The sequence below is a fragment of the Semicossyphus pulcher genome, unplaced genomic scaffold (assembly GCF_022749685.1).
Source record: "Semicossyphus pulcher isolate SPU_LCO1_2020_fin unplaced genomic scaffold, fSemPul1.0.p SCAF_9, whole genome shotgun sequence".
In the NCBI taxonomy this organism is placed as follows: domain Eukaryota; kingdom Metazoa; phylum Chordata; class Actinopteri; order Labriformes; family Labridae; genus Semicossyphus; species Semicossyphus pulcher.
The window spans coordinates 27525555-27548165 of record NW_027211770.1 but is presented as its reverse complement, the minus strand read 5'-3'; the positions used below and the strand labels follow the sequence as shown (position 1 = coordinate 27548165).

At 41.2% G+C, this 22611-nt stretch overlaps 1 protein-coding gene across 1 annotated transcript in view; it reads right to left on the bottom strand.

The window, feature by feature from the left end:
• LOC138583942 (inactive phospholipase C-like protein 2) overlaps positions 1-22611 on the bottom strand; it is a 38054-nt gene that overhangs the window by 2398 nt on the left and 13045 nt on the right. Inside the window, exons 2-5 of the mRNA XM_069656015.1 lie at positions 15799-18282; positions 14453-14656; positions 9908-9983; positions 1526-1635 (exon numbers count right to left, since the gene is read on the bottom strand). Coding sequence (XP_069512116.1) covers positions 1526-1635; positions 9908-9983; positions 14453-14656; positions 15799-18282 — 2874 coding nt within the window. The remainder of the gene's footprint in view (positions 1-1525; positions 1636-9907; positions 9984-14452; positions 14657-15798; positions 18283-22611) is intronic.

The window sequence follows — 22611 nt, the reverse complement described above, 5'->3', positions numbered from 1 at the left end:
GAGGGGAAAAGAAACATACCAGCATATTAAGTATCAGAACTGCAGTCTCTCTCAATGTATCTTCACTTTACATGTGTGCCAACTGCATAGATGAATTAATGTAAGCCCTAACTTGTTATTCTGTTCTTGTGAAACAAGGCAACAATGAGAATTCATCAGGGGAGTGATTGGGGGGGCGTCCTTCACACTGACATCATTAATTAAGCCTGAAGGCAAAATAAGTTATATTGACCCTCACTGGTGCATGTGTGGTATTTCTTTCCAGCGCAGCAGTTCTGTTAAGTATCACGCAAACATTGAGCCCTTTTGAGTAAAAGGTCCTGTGATGAACAATAAGAAGATATGACTGCTGTGTCTCTGTAGAAAAAGGAACCTCTTTGTACTGAATCCAAAGCTTTGTTGGATTGTAGCCACTCTTTCATCTTGAGGAGCTTTAAGTCGATCACTTGATGCGCTTTTAATGACCATCACAACGCTCAGGTCTGTTTACGTTGTAAGCCTGCCAACAATAAGATCCATATACGAAGAGCCCCAGATAAACATGGACAGAAAATGCAGCACACACAATGAATCACACACGCTCGCCCCACTCTACTGCCTGGGGACAAAGTTAATAAATTATAGCTGAGCTACTCGTGAGGAAATCCTAATTAACACGTGCAAATACAAATAAATATTCAGCAGGTTATTCTGCAATAATTGCCCCCTGTGTTTGCAGTGGAGGGTGAAATAAAAGGTGTGATAAATACAGGAGGTGCAGCGTGTCTTAGATTAGGTGCCCTAATAACTCCCAGAGCTGAATTATAATATTGTCTCCTGATGAACTTCATAACGTTTAATGTGGATTTGATTAGCACATTGTTCACGCATGGCATCATGTATTTTAAATAACATGTAAATACTGTATAAAACAAAAATATTGTGAAAATGGATTCCAGCCATACAATCATAAATGCACAAGCAGCAGGGAGTCAGAGAACTAATAAGTACAGTGTCATAATAGCTGCAACTTGTATCCTTGCATTTATTAGCCCTTTTGTATTTTAACATGAGAACAATGACTGGTTCAATGAATGGTGCAAAAATCAAATGGTGTCTGATTATTAAGGAGGAAGCTGGCATTTTAAACAGGATAAAACCTGGATCATTAGAAACTGTTTGAGTACAAGTATTACTATTATTTTTCAGCACCACGGTCTCGGTTATAACCCCTTGTGTACGAGCTTCGACCACATTCACGACACCAGCCTGTGGCCCGGCCCTAACAGGAGCTGTCATGTAACTAGAATAAAGCTGCTTCTTACAGCAGCTTGTGGAAATTTCCATGCGGAAAACTGCCTGAGGGCGCTGACCCTGACCTCTGACCTCCTCTGATCATGTGTGTGTGTTATGGACACATGAGAAGTAACACATTTCAAATTACAGTGTGCAATGTGGCGAGTGCACGCTACTCAAACAGAAAAACACAGACAACAGTGTAACACATGTTGGAGCAGGACAGTGGAAACAAGAATGAAAATCTCACCTTCAGTATGGTGATGTTCCAGGTGAAGCTCTCCACCGCCTTGTGCAGCTTCCTGCCCTTTAACCCCTCCTTCACGGCCAAGTCGTGGAGGTTCTCGTGAAACTCCATCGCTGAGGGAAGAGGACAAGTGTAGAGTCAGACTTAATGTTTGGGATTTCATGTTGGTTTGTGAGACAGAGGAGCAGCTGTGAGGTGACTGGAGTAGTCTGGGAGATGTGACTGGGTGCTAAGCCTGTTGTCACTGTGAGGAAACGCATTAGAGCAAAGACCCTGACACGTACTGTCAACATTTCACAGCCTGCTCCTGCAGCAGAGGAGTGGAGTTTGCGGAAGTACAGAGCTTCTCTGGCTGTGGAGGAAGACTCCTCTCTCCTAACTGTACGTCTGCAGTGTGATGATAACAAGAGATAGCTGATGGTGAAGGTGAAGTGCATGACAGGTGTGATATAAAGTAGACCTTAGGTGGGATTACTTCCCACTTCAGCCTGTGTTTTTCTAACACTTGCTCTATTATGGTTCTTTTGAAACAGGAGAGAGACTGAGTTGGATTTCTTGCCAGGTTTTGCCTCTAGCCGCCCAGGGGCTGACCCCCCTATAACCTCGCTGTCTCTGCGGTCCCCTGAGTCAAAGTCCTGGTCGCAGCCGCTGTAAATCACCTCGGTGCTGTATTCCCTGCTGTCAAACTGGCCTCTGTCTGTCCAGGTCCAGCAGTGTTCACTGGGAGGCTGCTGAGTGGGGTTATGTTTGGTGCTATGTCAGGTGCTAATTCCGTTGCTGCTCCCTGCAAGGATTCCCCGCTGCGTCCTCCCCCTCCCATGGCTTGAATTGCTCCTTCCTCTTCCTCCCGACCCTGTAAAGTTCTGTGCTAGAGGTGTAACGCTGACACTACCCGGTGCTCCAAGCTTCTAGTCTCAGCTCAAACTGAACTAGCTAGCTAACAGAAACAACTAAGCAATCCATCAACTAAGGAATCTAAGTAAATCACAGAGAGTTCAGGCTAAGCAGCCAAATGTATCCATGAATTATGATCCAGTTTCCCCTCAATCAGTAAAAAAATATTTGTGTTTTTGTTCAGTAATCAGTGAGCTCTGACCCCTATAAACAGTCCGATGAAGTTCATGAACTTTGACCTAGACCCTAAAGCAATGCCAGGTCATGATGTATGACCTGCTGCTTCGAGTCAGATATCATACTTCTGTTTTAACAACAGCTTTAATATTTTTAACTTTGCCACATATTTCCGAACAGAAACTTAATTCATACTCAACAAGTGTAGCTTATAAACATTGTCAGATATATATGAAATATAAAAACTACAAGAAGATACACTGGATTTGTGGCTTTAAAGGGACAACTACAGGTAGTGCCATCAAAAGTAATATTTCTTCATGTGTAATGGACTACAGATTTGACTGGAAAATCCCCCCAACACATTATCACATTAGAAGTAGTGTGAAAAATAGATTTCTTTTCAGCAGGTGTCAGTTATTTGACAGGAAGAAAAGTCCCCGGGTTGCATTCATTGTCATTGTGCTTTCACTTCTAACTGGGCACAGTTTGTGGAGCAGGTGTGCCCTCCATAACTCCTAACTCTGAAATCAATATCTTGTAGTGAAATGTCGGTAAGTGGAGAGTGAAGCACAGTGGCACATCTCAACGAGGTGTTGATGGGATGTCGAGGGACAGGAGTGGGCACAAACTGGTGAAATGTAAAAAGGAAAGAAAAAGGGAGGAAGCAAAAAAGGCTAGATAAGTGAAAGGCAGAGAAGAAAACAACGAGCAGAGTTGAAGGAAGCAGTGAGGCAGGATGAGAGGGAAAAGAAAGAGGCCCGGAAACGGAGAGAAAGGCAGAGGAGAGATGGAGTGTAGGCAGACAGACATGACGTTCTTTCACTGTGGATTAGCATCAGGGCATCGAACAGAGGAGGGATTTGTCTCCCGAGGAGCTTTCCCACCTCCTCTCTTCCTTTCTTTTTTTCCCTTCCTTTTACATGACTGAGTCTGAGTAAGGACATGTTTAATGTTGAGCTGGCTGTACAGTGCAGCTCTGACGCTGCAGCAACAGGCAGCCTCAGCCTGGGAGGTAAATAAACCAAAGGCAGATGAGGCAGAGTTCCTACTACGCACAAAGCCCAGAGCTGCGTAACAATTGTGCTCTGGAAACTCCTACAGAGAACGCACACGTTTCCGCTTGAAGCTCCGATATCAGCTAGAGTCGGCCTGGTCCCTGTTGGTGCTGTTGCCATGGAAACGTGGCGAGCACGCGAGAGAGACCCCCTTCGTGTGAGATCACCATAATAGGAGTGGGGTTGGGCTTTTTAAGAGCCTCTCAGCTGAAGAAACAAGTCCGCCACCGGATCTCAGGCGGGAAAATAACCTCTAATAACCGGCAGAATTTACTGACACATTTATCATCTTGACCTGAAATCACATCTCTGCTCATAAAGCGCACCTGTGTTTCCCACACATTGACTATACTTGGATGGGCCGCCCAGGTATATTAGGGGCCTCTCAGGTATATTTGCCGATCGTTACAAGCATTTATATTTTTTTAATCTGTCAAGGAGAACTACGCCATCTGGGATCAATAATTAGCGGACTTCCTCCCCTCACACTCTTCCCCTCCCGTACGTGTTGCGAGGGGGACTTTACACACACTCTGCAGAGAAACACACACACGTACAGAGAGAGAGGCGTCCTCTGCGACATCGCTCCAGTAAATGCACTGACTGAGGTGCAGCCTGCTTATGACAGTCTTAAAAGCTTGTGAGAAGTACTGATGTCATTCTGTACCATGTTTGTCTGATACGTTATGTTATAAACAAAAGCCTCCTCCACACACGACCCACCTGCAGCTGTGACGACAGAATCAAAGTTCACAGAATTCAAAACACGAGTTGAGTTTTTTGTGACCTTATAAAAGATACCGCTGATGAGGAAAGTTAACAGAACAGAAACATGGACACAGAGAGACAAAAAGGGTTGAGCTGCTGTGTACATGCAGGTAGGTCCAGGTGTGTGTGTTTGTGTGTAAAAGAGAATTAAGGGAAAACAAGGTGAGCAGATTTAATTTATAATTAAGTATTCTCTCTTCAATTTCAGTTCGCCATGCCGTAACTACTGACTGCTGCTGCGGTGCACGTGAACCATGACTGTGCTGAAGGAGGTGCACCGCTTCCTCCATCTCTCTCTCACACTGGAGGTTGCCTAGCAACATTTTATGGAGTCTGGCAGGCAAGACTTGGGGAAGCTCATTCTCAGCGAGGCGTTTCACACTGATGTCTGTGAGGTAATGCTGCAAGACGGAAACTGTGCAATAAAGGCAGACGCTCTACTGTATGTATGTCAGATCAGAGGAGCATGACTTAAAATATTCATTGGAATGATTCTTTATAATTATTTCAACAAGAGGCGGTTTCATCTGCTTATATCAGAACGCCACAGATTGAGCGTTATGTCAGACATAAAACACTGAAGGAAGGCTGAAACCACTGATTGATTTATAATAATGACAATTACAACTACGGCTGCTTCTCAACAATTTCCAGGATATTCATCTGCTGTCTACAGATTCTTCATAGAAGTGAAGAATCGATAGGCAGTGATGTTGATTTCCGTCAAGTGTTCTGGTTTCAGTTTGTAGTACGCTTGGAGTCAGAGTAATATTGACCAATCACGTATCAGCAGGCTGCGGCGTAGGCAGGACAGTCCGTGTGGAGAGCAAAAGCAGGTGGAACGCAATGTCCCGTAATGACATCCCGGCTCCCATCAGCAGCTATCTGACATTGATTTAGCTTCTTATTAATCTCTATAAACAGACATCTGCATGCTAACAGCTAACAATCTGTTCTAAATCTAAAATTCAACTTGAGACAAATTCCCTTGACGCTGTGTCACGAAAGCCGTCCAGCGTTCAGATTTCCTGACTTCCTCGAATGCATCAGAAATGATCGATCCGACCTCTGTTCAACAAACGAGCAATATTAAACTAGTTTTCCTCTCCTCTTGAGGACAGACCTGACAAAGTGTCATTTTGACTTTTTACTGATCTGCATCATGATGTTGAAATTTCGGCAAAGGTAAGACCCGTTAATTAAAGTCAATCACGGGAAAAACGGGTTCTGTTTCTGTGAATAATGCAGCAAATGGGGAAGGAAGTCTTGACTGGAAGTCGTTTCTCATTTACCCCAGCATGTTCACCAGTGTTCCCAGAGGCTATATTGTCGTCAGACTGTAGCCAATGGGATCCGAGACTATCAAATAAACACCCTTTACAATACCCAGAGCCCAAACTGACTTCAGATTACCTGTTTTATCTGGCCAACAGTCCAAACCCAAAGATATTCTATTACTATGATAAATAGCACAGAAAAACTGAGGCAATCCTCACATATGAGACGCTGGAACCAGCAAATCTATGGCATCTTTGGTTTAAAACTAACAAACAACTGATAGATCATAAAATGTGTTGACCAAATGTTGTAAAACTATGACTATATATTTACCGTAAGGTTCCTTTGCACTACATCTCAACCTTTGAGTTTCGTAAAACAGGATTTAAAAAAAAAGATGAGCAAATAGATAATCTTTGGCGAAATAAGCAAGAGTTAGCTGGATTTTGGAAATATCCAGAAATGTCAAAGAGACTCCCCCAGGTGAATGAACGTGCACTGCCTGAATTATAATGCAGGACGGATGAAGCCTTGGGGAGAAGAGCTCATGCATTGTTGCCATCAATAACCACATCAGTCTACCTTTCTCTGACAATTTTGACTTAGGTGTTGCACATTTATTACATGTGCAGTTCGTAAAGAGACTTTCAACAAATACAACAAAAATGCTCCTAAAGTAAACTGCCTCAGGAAAACAGAGTGTAGTAATGCACTGCCCCAGATACTGAGACATCTTGGGGAATCCACATTAAAATGTATTTAAACTTGTGTAACTTAAACATAGGCTTTCTGCTCTGTATTCTGCATAATGTCACAGCAGCGCCACTCTGCACTCCATCATTTTTCACTTGGCATTTAAGAACATCCTGAGTGCTGATCTTGTTATCTGCTGCAGGTTCAGCCATCCAGCTGCCCTGAATGCTAATTGGAAACTGAGCAGGTGGAGGTTGAGGGAAGTGACATCCATGTTCGAGCTGCAAACACCTGACTGTGTTCTCTGACACTGCCTCTGTGTGCGTGTTTTTTTCTGAGGGTAAAGTGGGCCCTGTCTGAGCTGATGTGATGGATTATTCACAACTTTAATAGCTGTTGCTGCTAGAACGTTCCGCTTGCTGTAAAAGGGGGAATTGGGTTTGTACTGACCCAGTTTCTACTCAACAGACAAGTGCAAGAAAAACATACCACATGCACACAAATACAAACAAGTACATCGGCAAGCCCACATGTACAGTTATACACACACCGCTGGGGTAAAATGATGTCAGTTCAGGATGGAAAATAAGTCAACGTTCAAGTTCATCAGTTTGCCATCTGTTGTGTCCTAGTTTGCAACTGTTTGTTGTTGAATCTTCTTCAGCTGATTGTAGGTAATCATATAATGCTGCTTTGAGACCGATAAGCTTTTGTGGAAGCTTGTGAAAAAGGTTTTGTCTACTTGTGCAGTTACTCTGCTGTATTATTCATTTGAGTATTGTTTCACATAAAAGAATCATTCATTCTGAAAAGGCATTCATCAATAGCGACTAGCACTCACTGTACAGCAGAAAGGATCGTTACATCACATCCTGTTGTTTCTAAACTCACAACTCAGAAATGGAGCATCATCTGACCCACAAACAAAACTTCACTGATAACCAAATGGCATCGTGTAAACATGAGTAAGAAATTAGGTAGAAAAGAACTCTGCTTCAGGCCTTTATAAGTTAAATATTTTTAAACAAGTTATATTTATAATAATATATATTTAAAAGTGTATTTATAGTCCCATGGAAGATAAGCAACAGGTAGAACTCAGGCAACACAAAAGTTGATAATGCACACTTGTAAATTTGCTATACAGATCAAACAATATGTAATATTGATGTGATGAGCCAAAACATTTGCACATTGTTTATATCATGAATAATTTCATACTGTAAACTGCTGGCAAAACAGCAGGTGGTGGAGAAAACAGCCCAAGACGGATGCTGATTAGGGAAAAAATGAAGGGCATTTTTACGACTAAAGTATATTCCACACGTTTTTTCTATAGCGATCATATCGTTGTATATCACAATATATAGTTTGACCATGATGCCTGTTTGACGAGCATCCCTTTATGCGAAAGATCTTTTGCTTAAGACATCCACTTTCTTTACGAGGAGATCGAACAATGCTTTGCTGCAGAAAATGGGCATGCAAGATAAAACCGCATACTCATTAACTGTTGCTGCCTTTAGTTCCACTCTGTGTTAGGCTATTAGATCCATCCATAGAGTAAAACTGTCAAATTCATCTTTGTTATCGATACATTTTATCACGATCCTGTATCGAGATCATTTTGTCGCACAGCCCTACACGCAGAAGTCATTGTTCAAGAGCACATTCTGCAACCGAATGTGAACATTATAGAAAACAGCTAAAATAAAGTGGCATGTAGTTGAAGGAAAGAAGAGGGCAAGAAGCTTTTTCATTTAAAGAGACAGTCCTCCTCTGATGTGCAAAGACATTAGAAATGTAATATTTTATATATAATATATATTTATATTTTGTCATCCATCTGCAGACGAATAAAGCTGAGCTGTGGTGATGATGGTCGTCTGTCCTCCCCTCCACTCTCATCTAGTGCTTTAAGCAGGCTTACGCAGTGATGAACCAGCCCTCTTTGTTACTAAGACGGAATTCATTTCCTGATAATGCTGCATTAATAAGCACATTAATGTCAGAATTGAGATTCATCACTTAACAACAGGTTTTACCCAAACACCTAGACCGCAACACTTGTTACATTAAACAAGATTTGTTGCTGAATAAAGACTGACCTTTCAAAGTAACAGGCGCACAGACAAACACGCCAGAGGAAGAGAGCTGTCTGTGTTTTGACAGCTTCCCATGGCAATATTTTCCCTCTTGAGACTGTTTGTGTACATATTTTGAATTGCGCAGAGCCTTTACTGATGAGCTGTCGATCAAAATCTGCTTCCCAGAAAAGCTAAAAGGAGTTACTACACCCCTGGATGAACACAGTCATTATGTTACAATAGGCAGGAAATCCAAGATTGCATAAACATCAAATACACATATGAGGTTCTAACTGGTAAAGACCAAATCACAGTGATGTCCCTCTAACAAAAACAGTCATTTCTAGACAACAGGCTGAGTTAATCATACAGTCTGAAGAAATTACGCTTTGCGAAATCAACTTGTTTACTTCTCTTGTTATTTTCAGCCGTAACTGTATAGTTGTAGATATACAATTTACCTCTGTGGTCAGACCTATCTGCTGTTTTTGAAGTGCTTATTTATGTACTTTGTTGCTTTGCAAGCATCTTTAAAAAACAAATCAACCGAACCCCATCATCTCACCCCCGTCAGACTGACTTAAAGGTATAATAAGTAGGATTTTTCTAGAAAAATAAAAGTCTTTTTCAAATAAAATATAATATCGATCATCACTTATGGGCCTCTATACATGTGTTGGTGAGTGTGTGTGCAGACCCTCGTGAGACCCTTCCCTCTGCATCTATTCTGTTGTTTTGCTTTGCACGGGACGTGTTCAGGAGGGGCGCTGTTGTGGTTCCCTGAGCCAATCACAGCGTATAGGTGAGTGTGGGAGTGGTTCAGATTAGCAACTGGGCCCCATTCAGACCGGCGAACACGGCAGTTAGCATGCTAGCGCAAAGGTAACCGTGATGCTGTCAGCGGGGTGGGCGTGTTCTCGCACGAGAGTGAGCCCAGGAGGAGGGGCCAGTTTGAATGCGTTGTTGACAAAGTGCAAGGAAAAATCCTACTTATTATACCTTTAAAGAATATTCAGACAAGAATTTCCAACATCTGCTAACTACAGTACGTTGCAGACCTGCAGTAATAGCCCAGAAACTGAATATAAAATCTTTTTGTTCGATGTGTAGAAGACCTATAGATGGTGGGCCTGTCGTCAGTGTTTGTTGATGTTGTCTTGCTCAAACCTTGAGATTTGCATAAAGCACAGCACCAGATACTGGTGTGAATAAAACACCGCTTTTAAGAGAGAAACAGTGACCGGATCCCATACTGCAACATGATTCATATGGTAATTTCACCTATAAGGTGTAATAAGCTCTGCACTAAGTCTTCTTGTTTTGTGTGGCTTTGGAGACAAAGTGGGACAATATGACACCATTCGGGATGACTCATGACAGGGAAAACTGCCTTTTATGGTTGTTTCCTTTGTCATTCTTCTATCTCTTACCTGATTTTTGGGTTTGTAGAATCCTGTCATACACCCCCTCAGAGTTCTCCAGCAGAGTCTTGCTTGTCTGGATCACCTGAAAGAAGACAAACATACTGTTCTTATTTTATTTTCCACATCAGCAAAACTGGCTTCCCACAATAAAGCAGGGAGCAGTCTCCGTCTGGTGGCCAGGCTCAGAGACAAGCTGTTATTACAGCCACGCTGGTGGGTGTGGTCGCTGAATTGCCTTTTTTAAAGCCAAAATTAGAAGCAGGGAGACACGAGCAATTATGGTGTTTATTAAAAGTTAGCTTTTCTTCAAACGGGAACAGAGTCTAGTTTTCAGGAGAAAAATACAACTGTCTGTCCTGATACTAGGTTTTAATAGCATGTCTTAAAAAGAAAAGACAGATAATCAAGGTCAAATAATTATTATCTGAGTAGGAATTAAACATGTGAGTCAATTTGAAACAGGCTGCTACCGTGTTATCTGTGAAATTGCAGCTGTGAGGGAGTCTAAATTTAGCTCCTGTGGTGTTATGCGCAGCCTTAATTGAGTGCACAAACTCTGCTGACCTGCAGACTGTTAAAACTCTCATGGTGGCCTTTAAAGCAGACTCAAAGGGATCCATTTACATATTAAATGTAAAAAAAACGGTTTCCTTATGCAGGGAAGGCAGCGCAGCAGAGTTTCGGGAGGTTAATGATGCATATGTAGGCTGTCACAAAAAGAGGTAAATAAGCACTGAGAGAACAGGGTGCCTGACAGACCATCTGGATCCTTCTCTCCCATAATCTTTGTAACAGCTTAATTGTCTGAAGGGGATGATATACTATATGTAGCCAAATGTTGCTTTTGATTTCAATTAGTGCTTGATGGGTACTGTGTATGCAGCACTGTTGTTATTGACTTGTACATTCACTTGTACACTCCCTAAGTGACATAAGTGCACCTCAAGGTCATGACACAAAGCTAAACTGCCCTGCTTTGCTGCCAACACAGCAAGGAAGGAAAGAAAAACATCATAATTCAAGCACAGTGAAACTAAGCCACTCTTTGAAAAAAGAGCAGTTACCAACATCATGCCCCTGAGACGGAAGTCTGTGGCTGGACAGCAACAGCAGAGAGTAGAGGAGGAGGGAGGTGTCAGAGACAGTTTGGAGGCTGTATTAATGCCAAATCAAGGCAAATCTGCTGTTATTTCGTAAAGCAACAACAGCTAGTTAAGGAAAGACTAAGCAGACTAATGCAGAAGTTAGCAGCTAACCCACAGCAACCTGAAATGTGGGCGTCTCAGAGCGCAGAACCCTCCAAGCAGAGGACGGGTGCACAACGCCTATGCAGGGTTTTCCTGTAAAGAGCCGTTTTCGAAACATAGATCTAATTGAAGAGAGTGGACTTCCTGTGATTTCTCATAAAATAAAATCCGGTACTCTATAAAAAAAAATGTTGCGACCAGGTTACATCACAGTCTCAGTCTTTCTCCTCTGCTTTCTGTCTGTGTCACGGTTGTATAAAAGAGCTGCAGGTGTGTGTCTGTTTGATAGAGGGCTTGGCTGAGGTAACACACACATGCAAAGGAGAGCGGACAGGATGTAGTTTGGCTTCGGCTGCATTTGCACAAAATCCAACAATGTGGCTCCTTGCAGGGTTTTTGGAGTTGTCTGGATGTCTGAACGTATTATTTGTGCTTTAGAATGTGACAATCAAAAATTGAATTGTATCACGATGAATTTTGTTATTTCTCTCTCTGTTTCATTTACTAGCCCCCTCAACCAATGTTCTCGCTCTCGCCTTGTATATAGGGACAACTTTTGCCAGTGGCTGGTCATTTGACCTTAAATTTATATTTATATTTTTGCAGTGACTGTATCATTAATGGTAATGTACAGATCTAAAGGGAACAGATCTTGAAAAAGACTTGTTGCTTATAACACATGTAGTTATTCTGTAGAGCTGTTTTGAAAAGTATGTTTTTGTGACCCATTTTTTTAGTCATTAGTAGGAAAAAGTAGGCGTGTGACTGACACTGTTATCGTGACGCTCTCAACACTTCCTGACAAACAGTTTGGCTCGTTAAATTACATTTGTTAACGTCAGGAAAAAAGAAAAAACCCACCAGACTCTTCCTTTAAGAGCACTGGGATTAAAAAACAGTTAATCAGCAACTCAAGCATTCATACTAAAAATTGTTTCTCAATGTTTTTTTTGCTGAGCCGTCTTCTTCTTATCATCACATGCTTATGCAATATGTTTTTGTACCATGAAACTTTCTTGAAGTTTGTATAAATAACTCCAAAAGTTAAAACGTCATCAGAATTTAGATCTGCAATAAATATTTGAGATTGTTCGTGATGGATGGCAAGGTGAGGGATTTTCTAACCCAAAATATGAGGAGGCAGCCTCTTTGGCATGGTCACATATTAGAGTCCAACCTCTGATACACTGTATAGTGTATATACCCAACCCATGAAGTGAATCACCATGTAATGTTACAAGCAGTCATGACTAAGTGATTGTGGCTGTTTGTGCCACTCTGCAGCTGCAGCTGTCACACACGCTGTGATTACTTCCCTGATGGGAGACAAAATTACCGTGTTGGTGGCAGACGCAGCATCTCGATGTATTTAAAGGCACATTCCAAGATAAGTGGGTGGACTGTGCCCCATTCGCACACTAAAGACTACCTTTTCTTAGTGGGTATGTTAAGGTCTATTATTATAATTATTACCTGTATTAAACAAAAGATACAAATGCTCATTTAGTTTTAAGTTGATGTTAGCTTACCAATACCACTATGCATTTAATTTGTTAAAATTAAACCTTTATTATGAATACAAAACTATTTTTGATATGTAGGTGGATAGAAATATTGATCATTATATATAGTTCTAATAATTATTAAAATGCATATTGTAAGACAAAGAATGACTAACATATGGACTTCTCCCTGTTCAGTGTTTCAAAGGAGCATTCCTATCTCATCTCTATTTACAGAATGTGCCCTCAGTTCATCTGTTGTGAGCAAAAACAGAGATCAGACCACATTATCTGAGACCACAAGCTGGCATCATGCTGAGTCTCTCCACCTTTTCCTCAGCGCACGAATGGGCAGGGATTGAGACCTAGATTCTATTTTTTGCCAATTAGGAAGCGAAAGCCTGCTGACTCCCAGCGGTTGATTTTGACACAGTGCCTGAATTGTAAGTTTACTGCTCCATACATTATTTAAAACTCTTTAAGTTTGGCTTACTTGTTTCATTTATGCTTCTGTACTCGTCAGCTTTCCTTCAGCTGAACACCTTCCTGCTCCCCGTCTCCTCCGGCACTCTGCTGATGATCAAGGCCTAGAGCTTTAGACCACTTAAGCCCTTGCTCTTAATTTATTCGATTTTACTCCCCAAACACCCGTCAATTTCCCCCCTTTCTTTCCCTCCACTCAATCTTCCTTCCTTTCCATCAGGGCCAATTACGTAGCCTTCCACTCCCGAGTCTGAATAGACCAGAGGGGTCACCTTAATCGGTCTGCGCCTGAGTCTTTTCAGCATCATCACTCTTCAGATGTTCTCCCTCAACTCCCAAGGGATGAAACGTGTCATAGAAATAACACAGTCACAATGCATTGTTTCCATAACAAGTTAGATTACTATCAACTCTTTGCAGGTGTGCCACTCTTTTTGTTAAGTGCAACAAAGAATGTGAAAAAAAACAACTATTTTTAGATGCTACCTACACCACGTGTGCCCCTACCATTATGTTTTCACATTACAGTGTGTGACAACAAAAACAGCTGGGCTCACACAGTGATGCTGAACACAATGTAATCTAACAGGGATAAATACATATTCTGGGGGCATAATGGTGAAGCCAAAAGAATGGAAATACATCTGATGAAGCAAACAAAGTATTACACTTGTTGCTCTCTTCTGCCAGTTGACTTTGGCAGCGGATTCTGGCTCTCTCCCTGAATTGGAAAGTCAACCCGCTCATAATGTGCTGAGAATCAATGTAAGAGGACAGGATGTGTTAAGGATAATGGAGTTGTCTGGGAATAGCCTCGATAGCATGTTGCATAACTTGTGGACATTGATTTTATTACTTAACAGAGCTCCAGCCCCATTACCTAACCATCACTGTGTCCCCATTAAGTCCAGTAAAGCCAGAGGTATTGATTTGATTGGACTCTGAGCTAGTTTGCTCGGTTAGGTGTCTTTATCTTTTTGAAGGATGGATGGATACATAGATAGATGCAGAAGTAGCAGTTCCACCAATTCCCCCTCAAAACCACAGTTCATACGTTGAGGAACAAAGTTTGTGCATTTAAATCAAAACAAAAGCAGATTACCATCAGATGTCTTCTGATTCCCTTGTCATTATCGTTTATACCCTTTGAGGTTTGTATTAGGGGAAGTAAAAGCCGCTCTGTTTTTACCCACACAGAACAGTCATTTCTCTCTTCCTTTTGAACTTTTAATTACTATAATTTATCTGATTCATCTGCTTGCTTCCATTTGTTAAGGATGTGCACAGAAACTGCACAACTCTCTTCCACTACTACTCACCATCTCGTAGGTGGTGCCGACTTTCTTCAGGACCTCTGGTAGCAAACCCTGGGGCTCCATGTTGGGGTACTGGTCAGCGAGGTTAAACACCACAAGGGGGCTGTTGTCAGGTCCAGTTAATCGAGGGGAAAGGGCCAAGATGCACTGCTTCAGGTTAGCCACAGCTGAAAGGCCGCACAGCTCTTTAAAGGACACAATGGCATTCTGCAGGGAGAACAGAGAAATTACTGCATGCCAACTAAATAAATGCATAACCATTTATACATTTCCTAAAAGAAACATAATTTTCCTCGTTTCAGCTTGGCATTGAGCCAATTAAATATATAAACACAACCCTTGAGAGAAGCACCGTGTCAGAGAAAGTAGCTAGAAGTTCACTCAGTACCTGTGAGAACTTCATTTTGGCACTTGTCAGCCACTCATAAACACTCAATCCTCTTGGACTGACAGCAGTACTACACGGAAATGGAACACACACACACACACACACACACACAAATCCTAGCCTTCCTGTGAAAGGCCAAATTTAAACCCTACATAAACAACCGGAGGGACAAACTGTGACAGGACGGCCAAGATGTGTTGTAGTCTCAAGGCCAGTGGTTTGTTATCACACAATGAGTGTAATATAAACAGGACTACGAAAATAAATCCTAATACAATGCCTGAGGACACACAACATGAGACCAACCACAAAGTGTTGTGACACTAAAAGCATCTCTCAAAGTGTCATGTTTCTTTACAGACTTCATAAGGATTGAACACCACACATGTGATGGAAATTCAACCACATTAAATGAAGTAATTAAAAATTGTTTTATCTCTGTGGCATTAAAGCTTTCTCAATTCCAATGTCCGGAATGATGCTGGATTTGTTTGGAGTGGAGGTCACTTAAACTAGCAAGTGTGTTGGTTTAAACAAACAAACAGAATTGCTAAATGATATGAGCATCATCTGTGTAGCTGCACTGTTTTCAAGGATCTAAAATTCAAATTTGAATATCATAATAATTTCCAACTTGTCTCCCTGCATCTGTTTTGACTACTGCACACCACATAAAGGTTAAATCAAGTATGATTAAGTAAAGCATGGCGGTTTTGTGTTTCTCTTTCCAAAGTGGGAGCCTTTTTTAGGTGCTCAAGTTTCTTTGTAGTAAATCTGGTTATAATCTGGACTTCTTGACTTGGGGTTACATTTTCTTCAGTCTACTCTTCCACAGAAAAACTTTCCCATGCTGTAAATGGAAAAATAGGTCATGCAGATATCTCAGACATCCATGACAAAATTGTTGGCCTAGTATCGCACACATCAGAGTTTAAGATGGAGTTTGATTTAAATGTCTTACCTGCATGTTTTCTCTGAGGTCTGTTGCCTCCCTCAGTGGCAGCATGGCTGTTTTGAAGACATCATCCACAGCCTTGATCAATAGCACTCTCATGCTGGCATACTCTCTACTCCTCTTGCCCTTTCGTACAGACAGTCCCCTTTTGTGTGGTTTACCGCCTCCTCTTCGATTGGTTATTGCCACGTGAACGAACAACAATGTATGTGGCAGAACCTCCCCTGTCAGAGATTGTAGAGGTACATGGCGAAAACCTGGCTGGAGACACTCAAAGGGGATCGTATACTGGCCGATAAATTCATCCCCAATGTAGTCGTCGTCAAGCACCACAAAGCGCACCATTGCAAGCTCTGGGAGATTTATCTGAAACTCAAAGCTCTCGTCAAACAGGGGGTTGTCCCCATTCTGGTTGACGGTTTTAGTCCTTTGTTCTGCACAGTCAGCAGGAATGCCATGTATTTCCACATACACATAGGGGTCTACTACGTCTCCTTTGGCACCTGAGCCTTTGGGTTTTGGGAAATTTTGTCCACTGATGATCTTTATGTGCAAGAGCTGTGGGGAAACACCAGGCACTGAATCTTTAGTGTTGGCACTAAAATATGAAACCTGCTCCCTCATGATCGCTGGACGCAGCACAAAGCCACAGTTCCCATTCTGACGGAACCAGCCGATGTTTAAATCCATCATCAGGCCGGGAGTCTGGTAGTTCATTGACACAATCTGGCAACCACACTTCCAGAAGTCTTGAGGATTCATGTTGCTGGAGTCAATCCGCATGGGGCTAGGGTAAACTCGGGCTAGGAACTTCTTGTTGTAGTTTACAAAGTCACCAGGGAAGTCACTGGCGCAGCGACTGGCAAAGACTTCATTGAAAGAGCAGAGCTCCCATTGCTTCTGGCTCTGGAAAGATGTTGGGAAGTCTTTAAACTCCACAGACTTGCACAAGGTCACCAAATCAGAGAGGTCTTTCGACAGCTGGAATTTCTTAGGTGCGATACTCTGTTCTTCTGCTGACTCAATGCTCATCCGTTGAGACATTTCTGCCCCTTCATCCTCATCTGTCACCTCACCTTCTGAAGCAGTGCAGTTTGTGCTCAGTTTCTTACCCTTCAGCAGGATCTTTCCCTTCAGCTCTAAGGGAGAGGGGAGGTAACAGTCCTCAGGTTTTGGAGGATCTAGATGGATCTTGTCTCCAAGGATCTTCTTGAGGTGCTGGAACATGACTCTTTGTTGCTTTAAGGAGCAATGGTTTTCTAAACACAGTATCAGTGGGAACTCGGATGCTACAAACGCATACTTGTTGACGACGTCAATGACGCTGCGAAAAACAATCTGTGATGTCATCGTGTGACCAGTGTAAATAACAGGTTCATTATCAGGCCCATCCCACACATCCAGCTCTACACTGCGGCAGCCCATCTTTAGGGCACGGATATACCCCGTCACATCAGAGGGACCTCTGAACTGGTCCTCTATCAGATATGTGTTGTGGGATGAATTGATGTAATAGTGAGACAGGGGCTGGTTCATGTCTTGGCATACAGTTTTTTGTTCAGGGTCAAATATATGGCACTCTGGAGACATAATATAGTTTGTGAACCCATCAAGAGAAAGCCAACCCTTTAACTGGCCCTCTTTGGACGGTTCATACTTTTGAATGACTTCTAAGCTGGTGTCTTCACTGACTTGTGCCATACCCTGCTCTGCCTCCAGAAATATCATCAAGTCCTTGGTATCCAGAAATTCTTTGTTACTGGAGAATTGAACAAAAAGAAAATAAATTTCTGGTCTGGTGCAAAGATCATGAAAGACCTCAATGAACTCATCCTTTGTCACATCAGAACCTGCTTTGTCCTTAGCTTTGTGGAGCTCCTTAAACTTAAGCTCGATTTTCACATTTTTGAGCCCAGGGTTTAACTTTTTCACTAGCTGCACAGCAGCACATATTGTTATTTGTTTGCTGTTGTTACCGTCTGCCTCATCAAAAAGTTCACCTAGCCAAGATGACCGCATGTTGTTCTGACTGCTCTCTATCATATTCAAGGTATGTTTTCCATAGGAGATCAGGTACCTGAGGCCTGTAACCCAGATGTTGGCTACATCTGCAGTGTTCGCCACCAAGTCCAGTGACTCATAGTTCTCCCCAAAGATAACTGAGAAAGCACAGTCCTCTGATATCTGATCATAGGTTCCATTAGTTCTAAAAGTGTCAGTATTTTTCCCTGTGCGAACCTCCTTGATGGATTTTACATCTATTTTGGCCTTTTCCGATTCCTTTTTTGAGGGCTCCCATCTCAAAGACTGCATGTCGGCATCAAGGAGAAAGTAGCGGTGGTAAACCCGGGAATTGGATCGCACTTTCTTCAGCTCAGAGCCATCCACCATTGCACTGATGCAGTCGCTTGCACTGCTAATCTTCTTCTCAGTGGGCATGCTGCTGAATGATACAGTCTTCTTTCTTTCTTTACGTTGTCTTGAGCCATCCTGCAGACAAAGAGAACATAGTGCTTAATTAAAATTGCTTCCAGAGAAATGGTTTATAAGGAATAACACTTTGCAGTATAAACTGGATAAAAAACCTTGAAACCTTGTTTGGCACGTCTTACCTGGAGAAGTTATATAATACATGTTTGTTCAGCTGTATAAAAGACATTTTTCTTGCTTCCTAACAAGTTGGCAATTTGAAAATAGAAGGATGTTTTAGTTGTTGTCATTGGCTTAAAAAAATCTAATCAAGTTGAAAAAGACTTTTTTTTCCTGATGCATATCATTTTCAATGTCTTACAAATAAAACAAAAACATAAAAACCAACTTGGTTCTAAGAGGAAAATTTTCTTTGAAAGTTGAAAAATAACAATAATGGTGGAAATTTACATTTATATTATAGGAATCTTAATTCTGCTTTCAATTTTAATCAATAAGGCCAAATTCAGGTAAATGTTAAATTCTTACAGGACAATGCAACAGAACACAACATGTGGTCTGCTGTGTTGTTTGCATGTCATGTTCGTGCCCTTCCTTACTGGTTTCCTTTTGTTGCCTCTGAACATTTGCTTTCTCTGGGGGACTTAAGGTACCTGTCACTGTACATCAGGAGATACAAGAAGAAATCTCCCCCAGGAGAGTATCGCCCACACAAATCCGGACATCTTCAGCAGCCACATTCCTGACATTTTCAATGAACCTTGCTCTCTCTGCTGTAGCAAGTTCCTTCAGTATGAGGACATCATTTTAGACTTTGGATCATTCAAACTAATTTCACAAATTCATCCAGCCAAACCCAATGCCTTGTTAATCATCATGTGGCAGCTTAATGGTACCACTCCGTACAAAAGGCATGAATCATTTTGTCAACTATGTGATGTTGCCAAGTTAAAAATTCCTTAGGCTGCACAGTAAAAAACTCTTCAACTTTCCTTTGGGGTTTCACGTAATGCTCCAAACCTTCACAGCCTCTTATAGATTCAAACCTTCATTATGTGCATACTTACATATTGAAAGAACTCATAACATCACAGTGCAAGGAAAAGATCAGCAAAGTCACATTTGATTTAACAATAGGAATGGTTGGTTATGTGTATGATTTGCAATCTCTTGCTCCACACTTCTATAAATGCATATAGGCACTTTCACACATCCTCCCTCTGACATTTACATCTTTCTCCACAGCTGACAATAATACATTTGATGACGCTGACCAAGTTGTGCAGCAGTTTTCACAGGATCGCCTTTTTAGGACATTTTTAAAGCAATTTGATCATACATTTTCTTTGTTTGTCTACTGTCTGTCTAGTTACTGTTTCCACTATAGTCTCATCACAATGTCTCAGCGCTTGCTGTTGGAGATGCACAGGGACAAGCAGGGCTGCATTATGTAGCCTACATACACTTGTTTGCAAGTAGACAAGATGTAAAAGGAAATGGATACTGAGTACAGCGTGCCGCAGACAGCACAGCCAAAGTTTGATTTATTTGTTTATTCATTTAAAACATCCATTTTGTTTTATTATTTTATGTCATCTACTATGATATGTACAGAAGACGAAAGCCAAGGGGGGCTTAAAAATGTCCTCCCCAACAAGTAAAACAACTCAACTACAATTAAGTGAAATAATAAACAGATCCACTGAAGCCTGGCAGTGTGAAATTACAGAAGACCAAATAATATTATATACGTTTTGTTTGTTTTATGAATTCACAGCATTATAAATCCCATCAGTGTGTTGTAAAACACAAAGACTGACTCTATTAGATTCTTACGCATCTCCATATATGGACAATGTCAAGTAAAACGTAAACATATTAATCACATTCTTTTCCACAGTCTGCTGCTTATGGGGAGTTCATTATATAAAAGGGGAGCTTACAACCTTAATGCCTGACTGCGGATAATCCTTATGATCTGAACAAGAATGTTGACTCCATGTTAACCTTCAGTTATGGTCACAACTTACTCACTGAAACGTTGGTTTCCTGCTGTATTGCCCCGTCTGCCATGCCAGGCATTCTCCTCAGGATTTCCTTCTGCTTCCTAAAGCAAAACTAAAAAACAATACTGCACACACCCATCTCTGTCTTAACATTTGTTATTATTTCCTGAGGAGACCATTTCTTATGCAACATTCCGCTTTGTGCCTTTGATGGAAGTCAGATGGCCCAGGGTGTTGCCTTTGCAATAAGAATAGTTTTATTATTCCTTAAATGGTGCTGAGAAAGATCATCATGAGACTGTTTGATCAGATGTTTATTCTTCCAGATATAAATATAAGGTATCTTCTCTATTAATCTCAACAATAAATTCTGTCTTCAATGTGAATTATGGTCAACATTTTTGTTGTCTGTTTAGCCCGGCAAAAGCATAGCACCAAAACATACCTCAGATGTATAAGTAATGTCAGCAGCAAAGATTGAGATTGCTGTTTTATATCAGTGTTGGGATGTTTAGGTATTTGTGGACCCACTGCTTTCTGGTTTTCATCAAGTCAGTAATATATTGTAGTTTAATTGATAGTCTATTAAAATTTCAAAGGGCAGAGTATAATAAAAGATTGCAACGGAAAGTACATTTCATAAGAAACAGGACACGCTGAGTCACGGACATTGACCAATAACCTTGCCCAATTCCCACTTGATGGCTAACCATTATTTTGTATTAATCAATAACTGAAGAGAACACTGTGTTGTTAAGTGGTTAACACCCAGAAAACAATACTGATCATGCAACTAATCACTGAGAACATGTTTTTTTCCCCTACAATTTCATGGGAGTCAAAGTTATATCTTTGTTACATTGTTGAGAAAATATTTTGCATAACTGTGGCTTAACAGTGTTCATTATCCATTACTGAGTTTGTTTTTCTTTTCAGTTTTATATAGAGAGGAAAACCTCAGTACATATGGAGAGCTAGAACCTAAAAAGGATATTGGATGTGTTCATGGTATTTCACAGTTGAGAGATAATAACCGGGCTAATCCCATCAGGCTCACCCTGACAGGGGAAATTACTTTTTTTGCCTTTACATACAGTCTCAATATATATTTGCTATATGAGAGTGTGTGTCGACTGAATGAGTGAAGGAGACAGAGGGTGAGTCAGGCAGAGGCAAACACAGGACGAGACAATGAGAAAGCCAGTGAATAAGTAAGACAGGGTATATCCAATCGCGCTCCGATCCCATAGGAATCTGAATCCCCTAACGCACTGAGTCCTGCATTTTTTTGTGGCTCAGTGAGCAGTTATGAACTGTGTGTACAACTGAGGACATAGCAAGGGACCTATTACTCTCTGCTCCACTGTTCTACCTACATCCCCAACAACAAACACAGTGAATCACCTGAATCCCAATGCAGCATAAATCAAAGTTCAGCTCCAGACAAACACTGGCTTCACAGTAACGTAAACCTATTCAATAAGCAGGATTTCCTCAGAATACAAATTTAACACAGCAACTAGACTGATGAAAACATGGCCTTTGTGTTATCCATCAATACATCGTTATTGTGTCTATTGTACAGGCACTGTCCTATGAACACACCTGTCCTGACCTGGCCTGTTTTTGATATGTTCTAAAATGACTAGTTGAATTTGCCATACTGCACATATTTTTTTTCAATCCGATTTCTCATATCCTGTGGCACATCACTCCTGTCCTGATACCGCAGGGTCAGATGTTGAATCGTTTTCTAGCACTGTATTAGATCTAAAACGGCATTAAAGTCTCCACCACTACCTGCAAAGCTAGCTGAGGCAGCAGCATGGTTACTTAAGAGGCTCATAAATATCCCACAGCTATATCTGTGGGATACCTACCTTTTTTAGGATTACAAGTCCAACCCAAGAGTAAATAATAAAAGGACTTAGGAAGCTGGTCGCCACAAGAAATCAGTTATCCTGAAGAGCTTCTTATACAATAATCCTTCATAACTTAAATAACAAAGCAAGAATGGTAGCATAATGGATTGTGGTTCATATTGTTTTACATCATGAGGTAAATTTTCTTGTTTTAACTTAGAAATGTATACAATTTACAGTGAAGTTTAAATGCTTGCATCCAATGTTACCTATGGATGGGACTAGGTTTAAGGCAATAATGATTTAATGTGTAAAAAATCCCAATTTTACCTTCTTTAATTTAGAATTTGATTGCATCACACTTTGCACTTCTAATCTCTTCCAAAGTTGCAGCTACAAATAAGACGGTGTTAACACCATCTCAAATGCTCAACAGGCAGAGGAGGCAGAGATGAAACCAAATTATTGTGTGGGGGGAAAAAGTGAGTAACAGAGTGACAGAAACAGCTTTGATAGAAAAA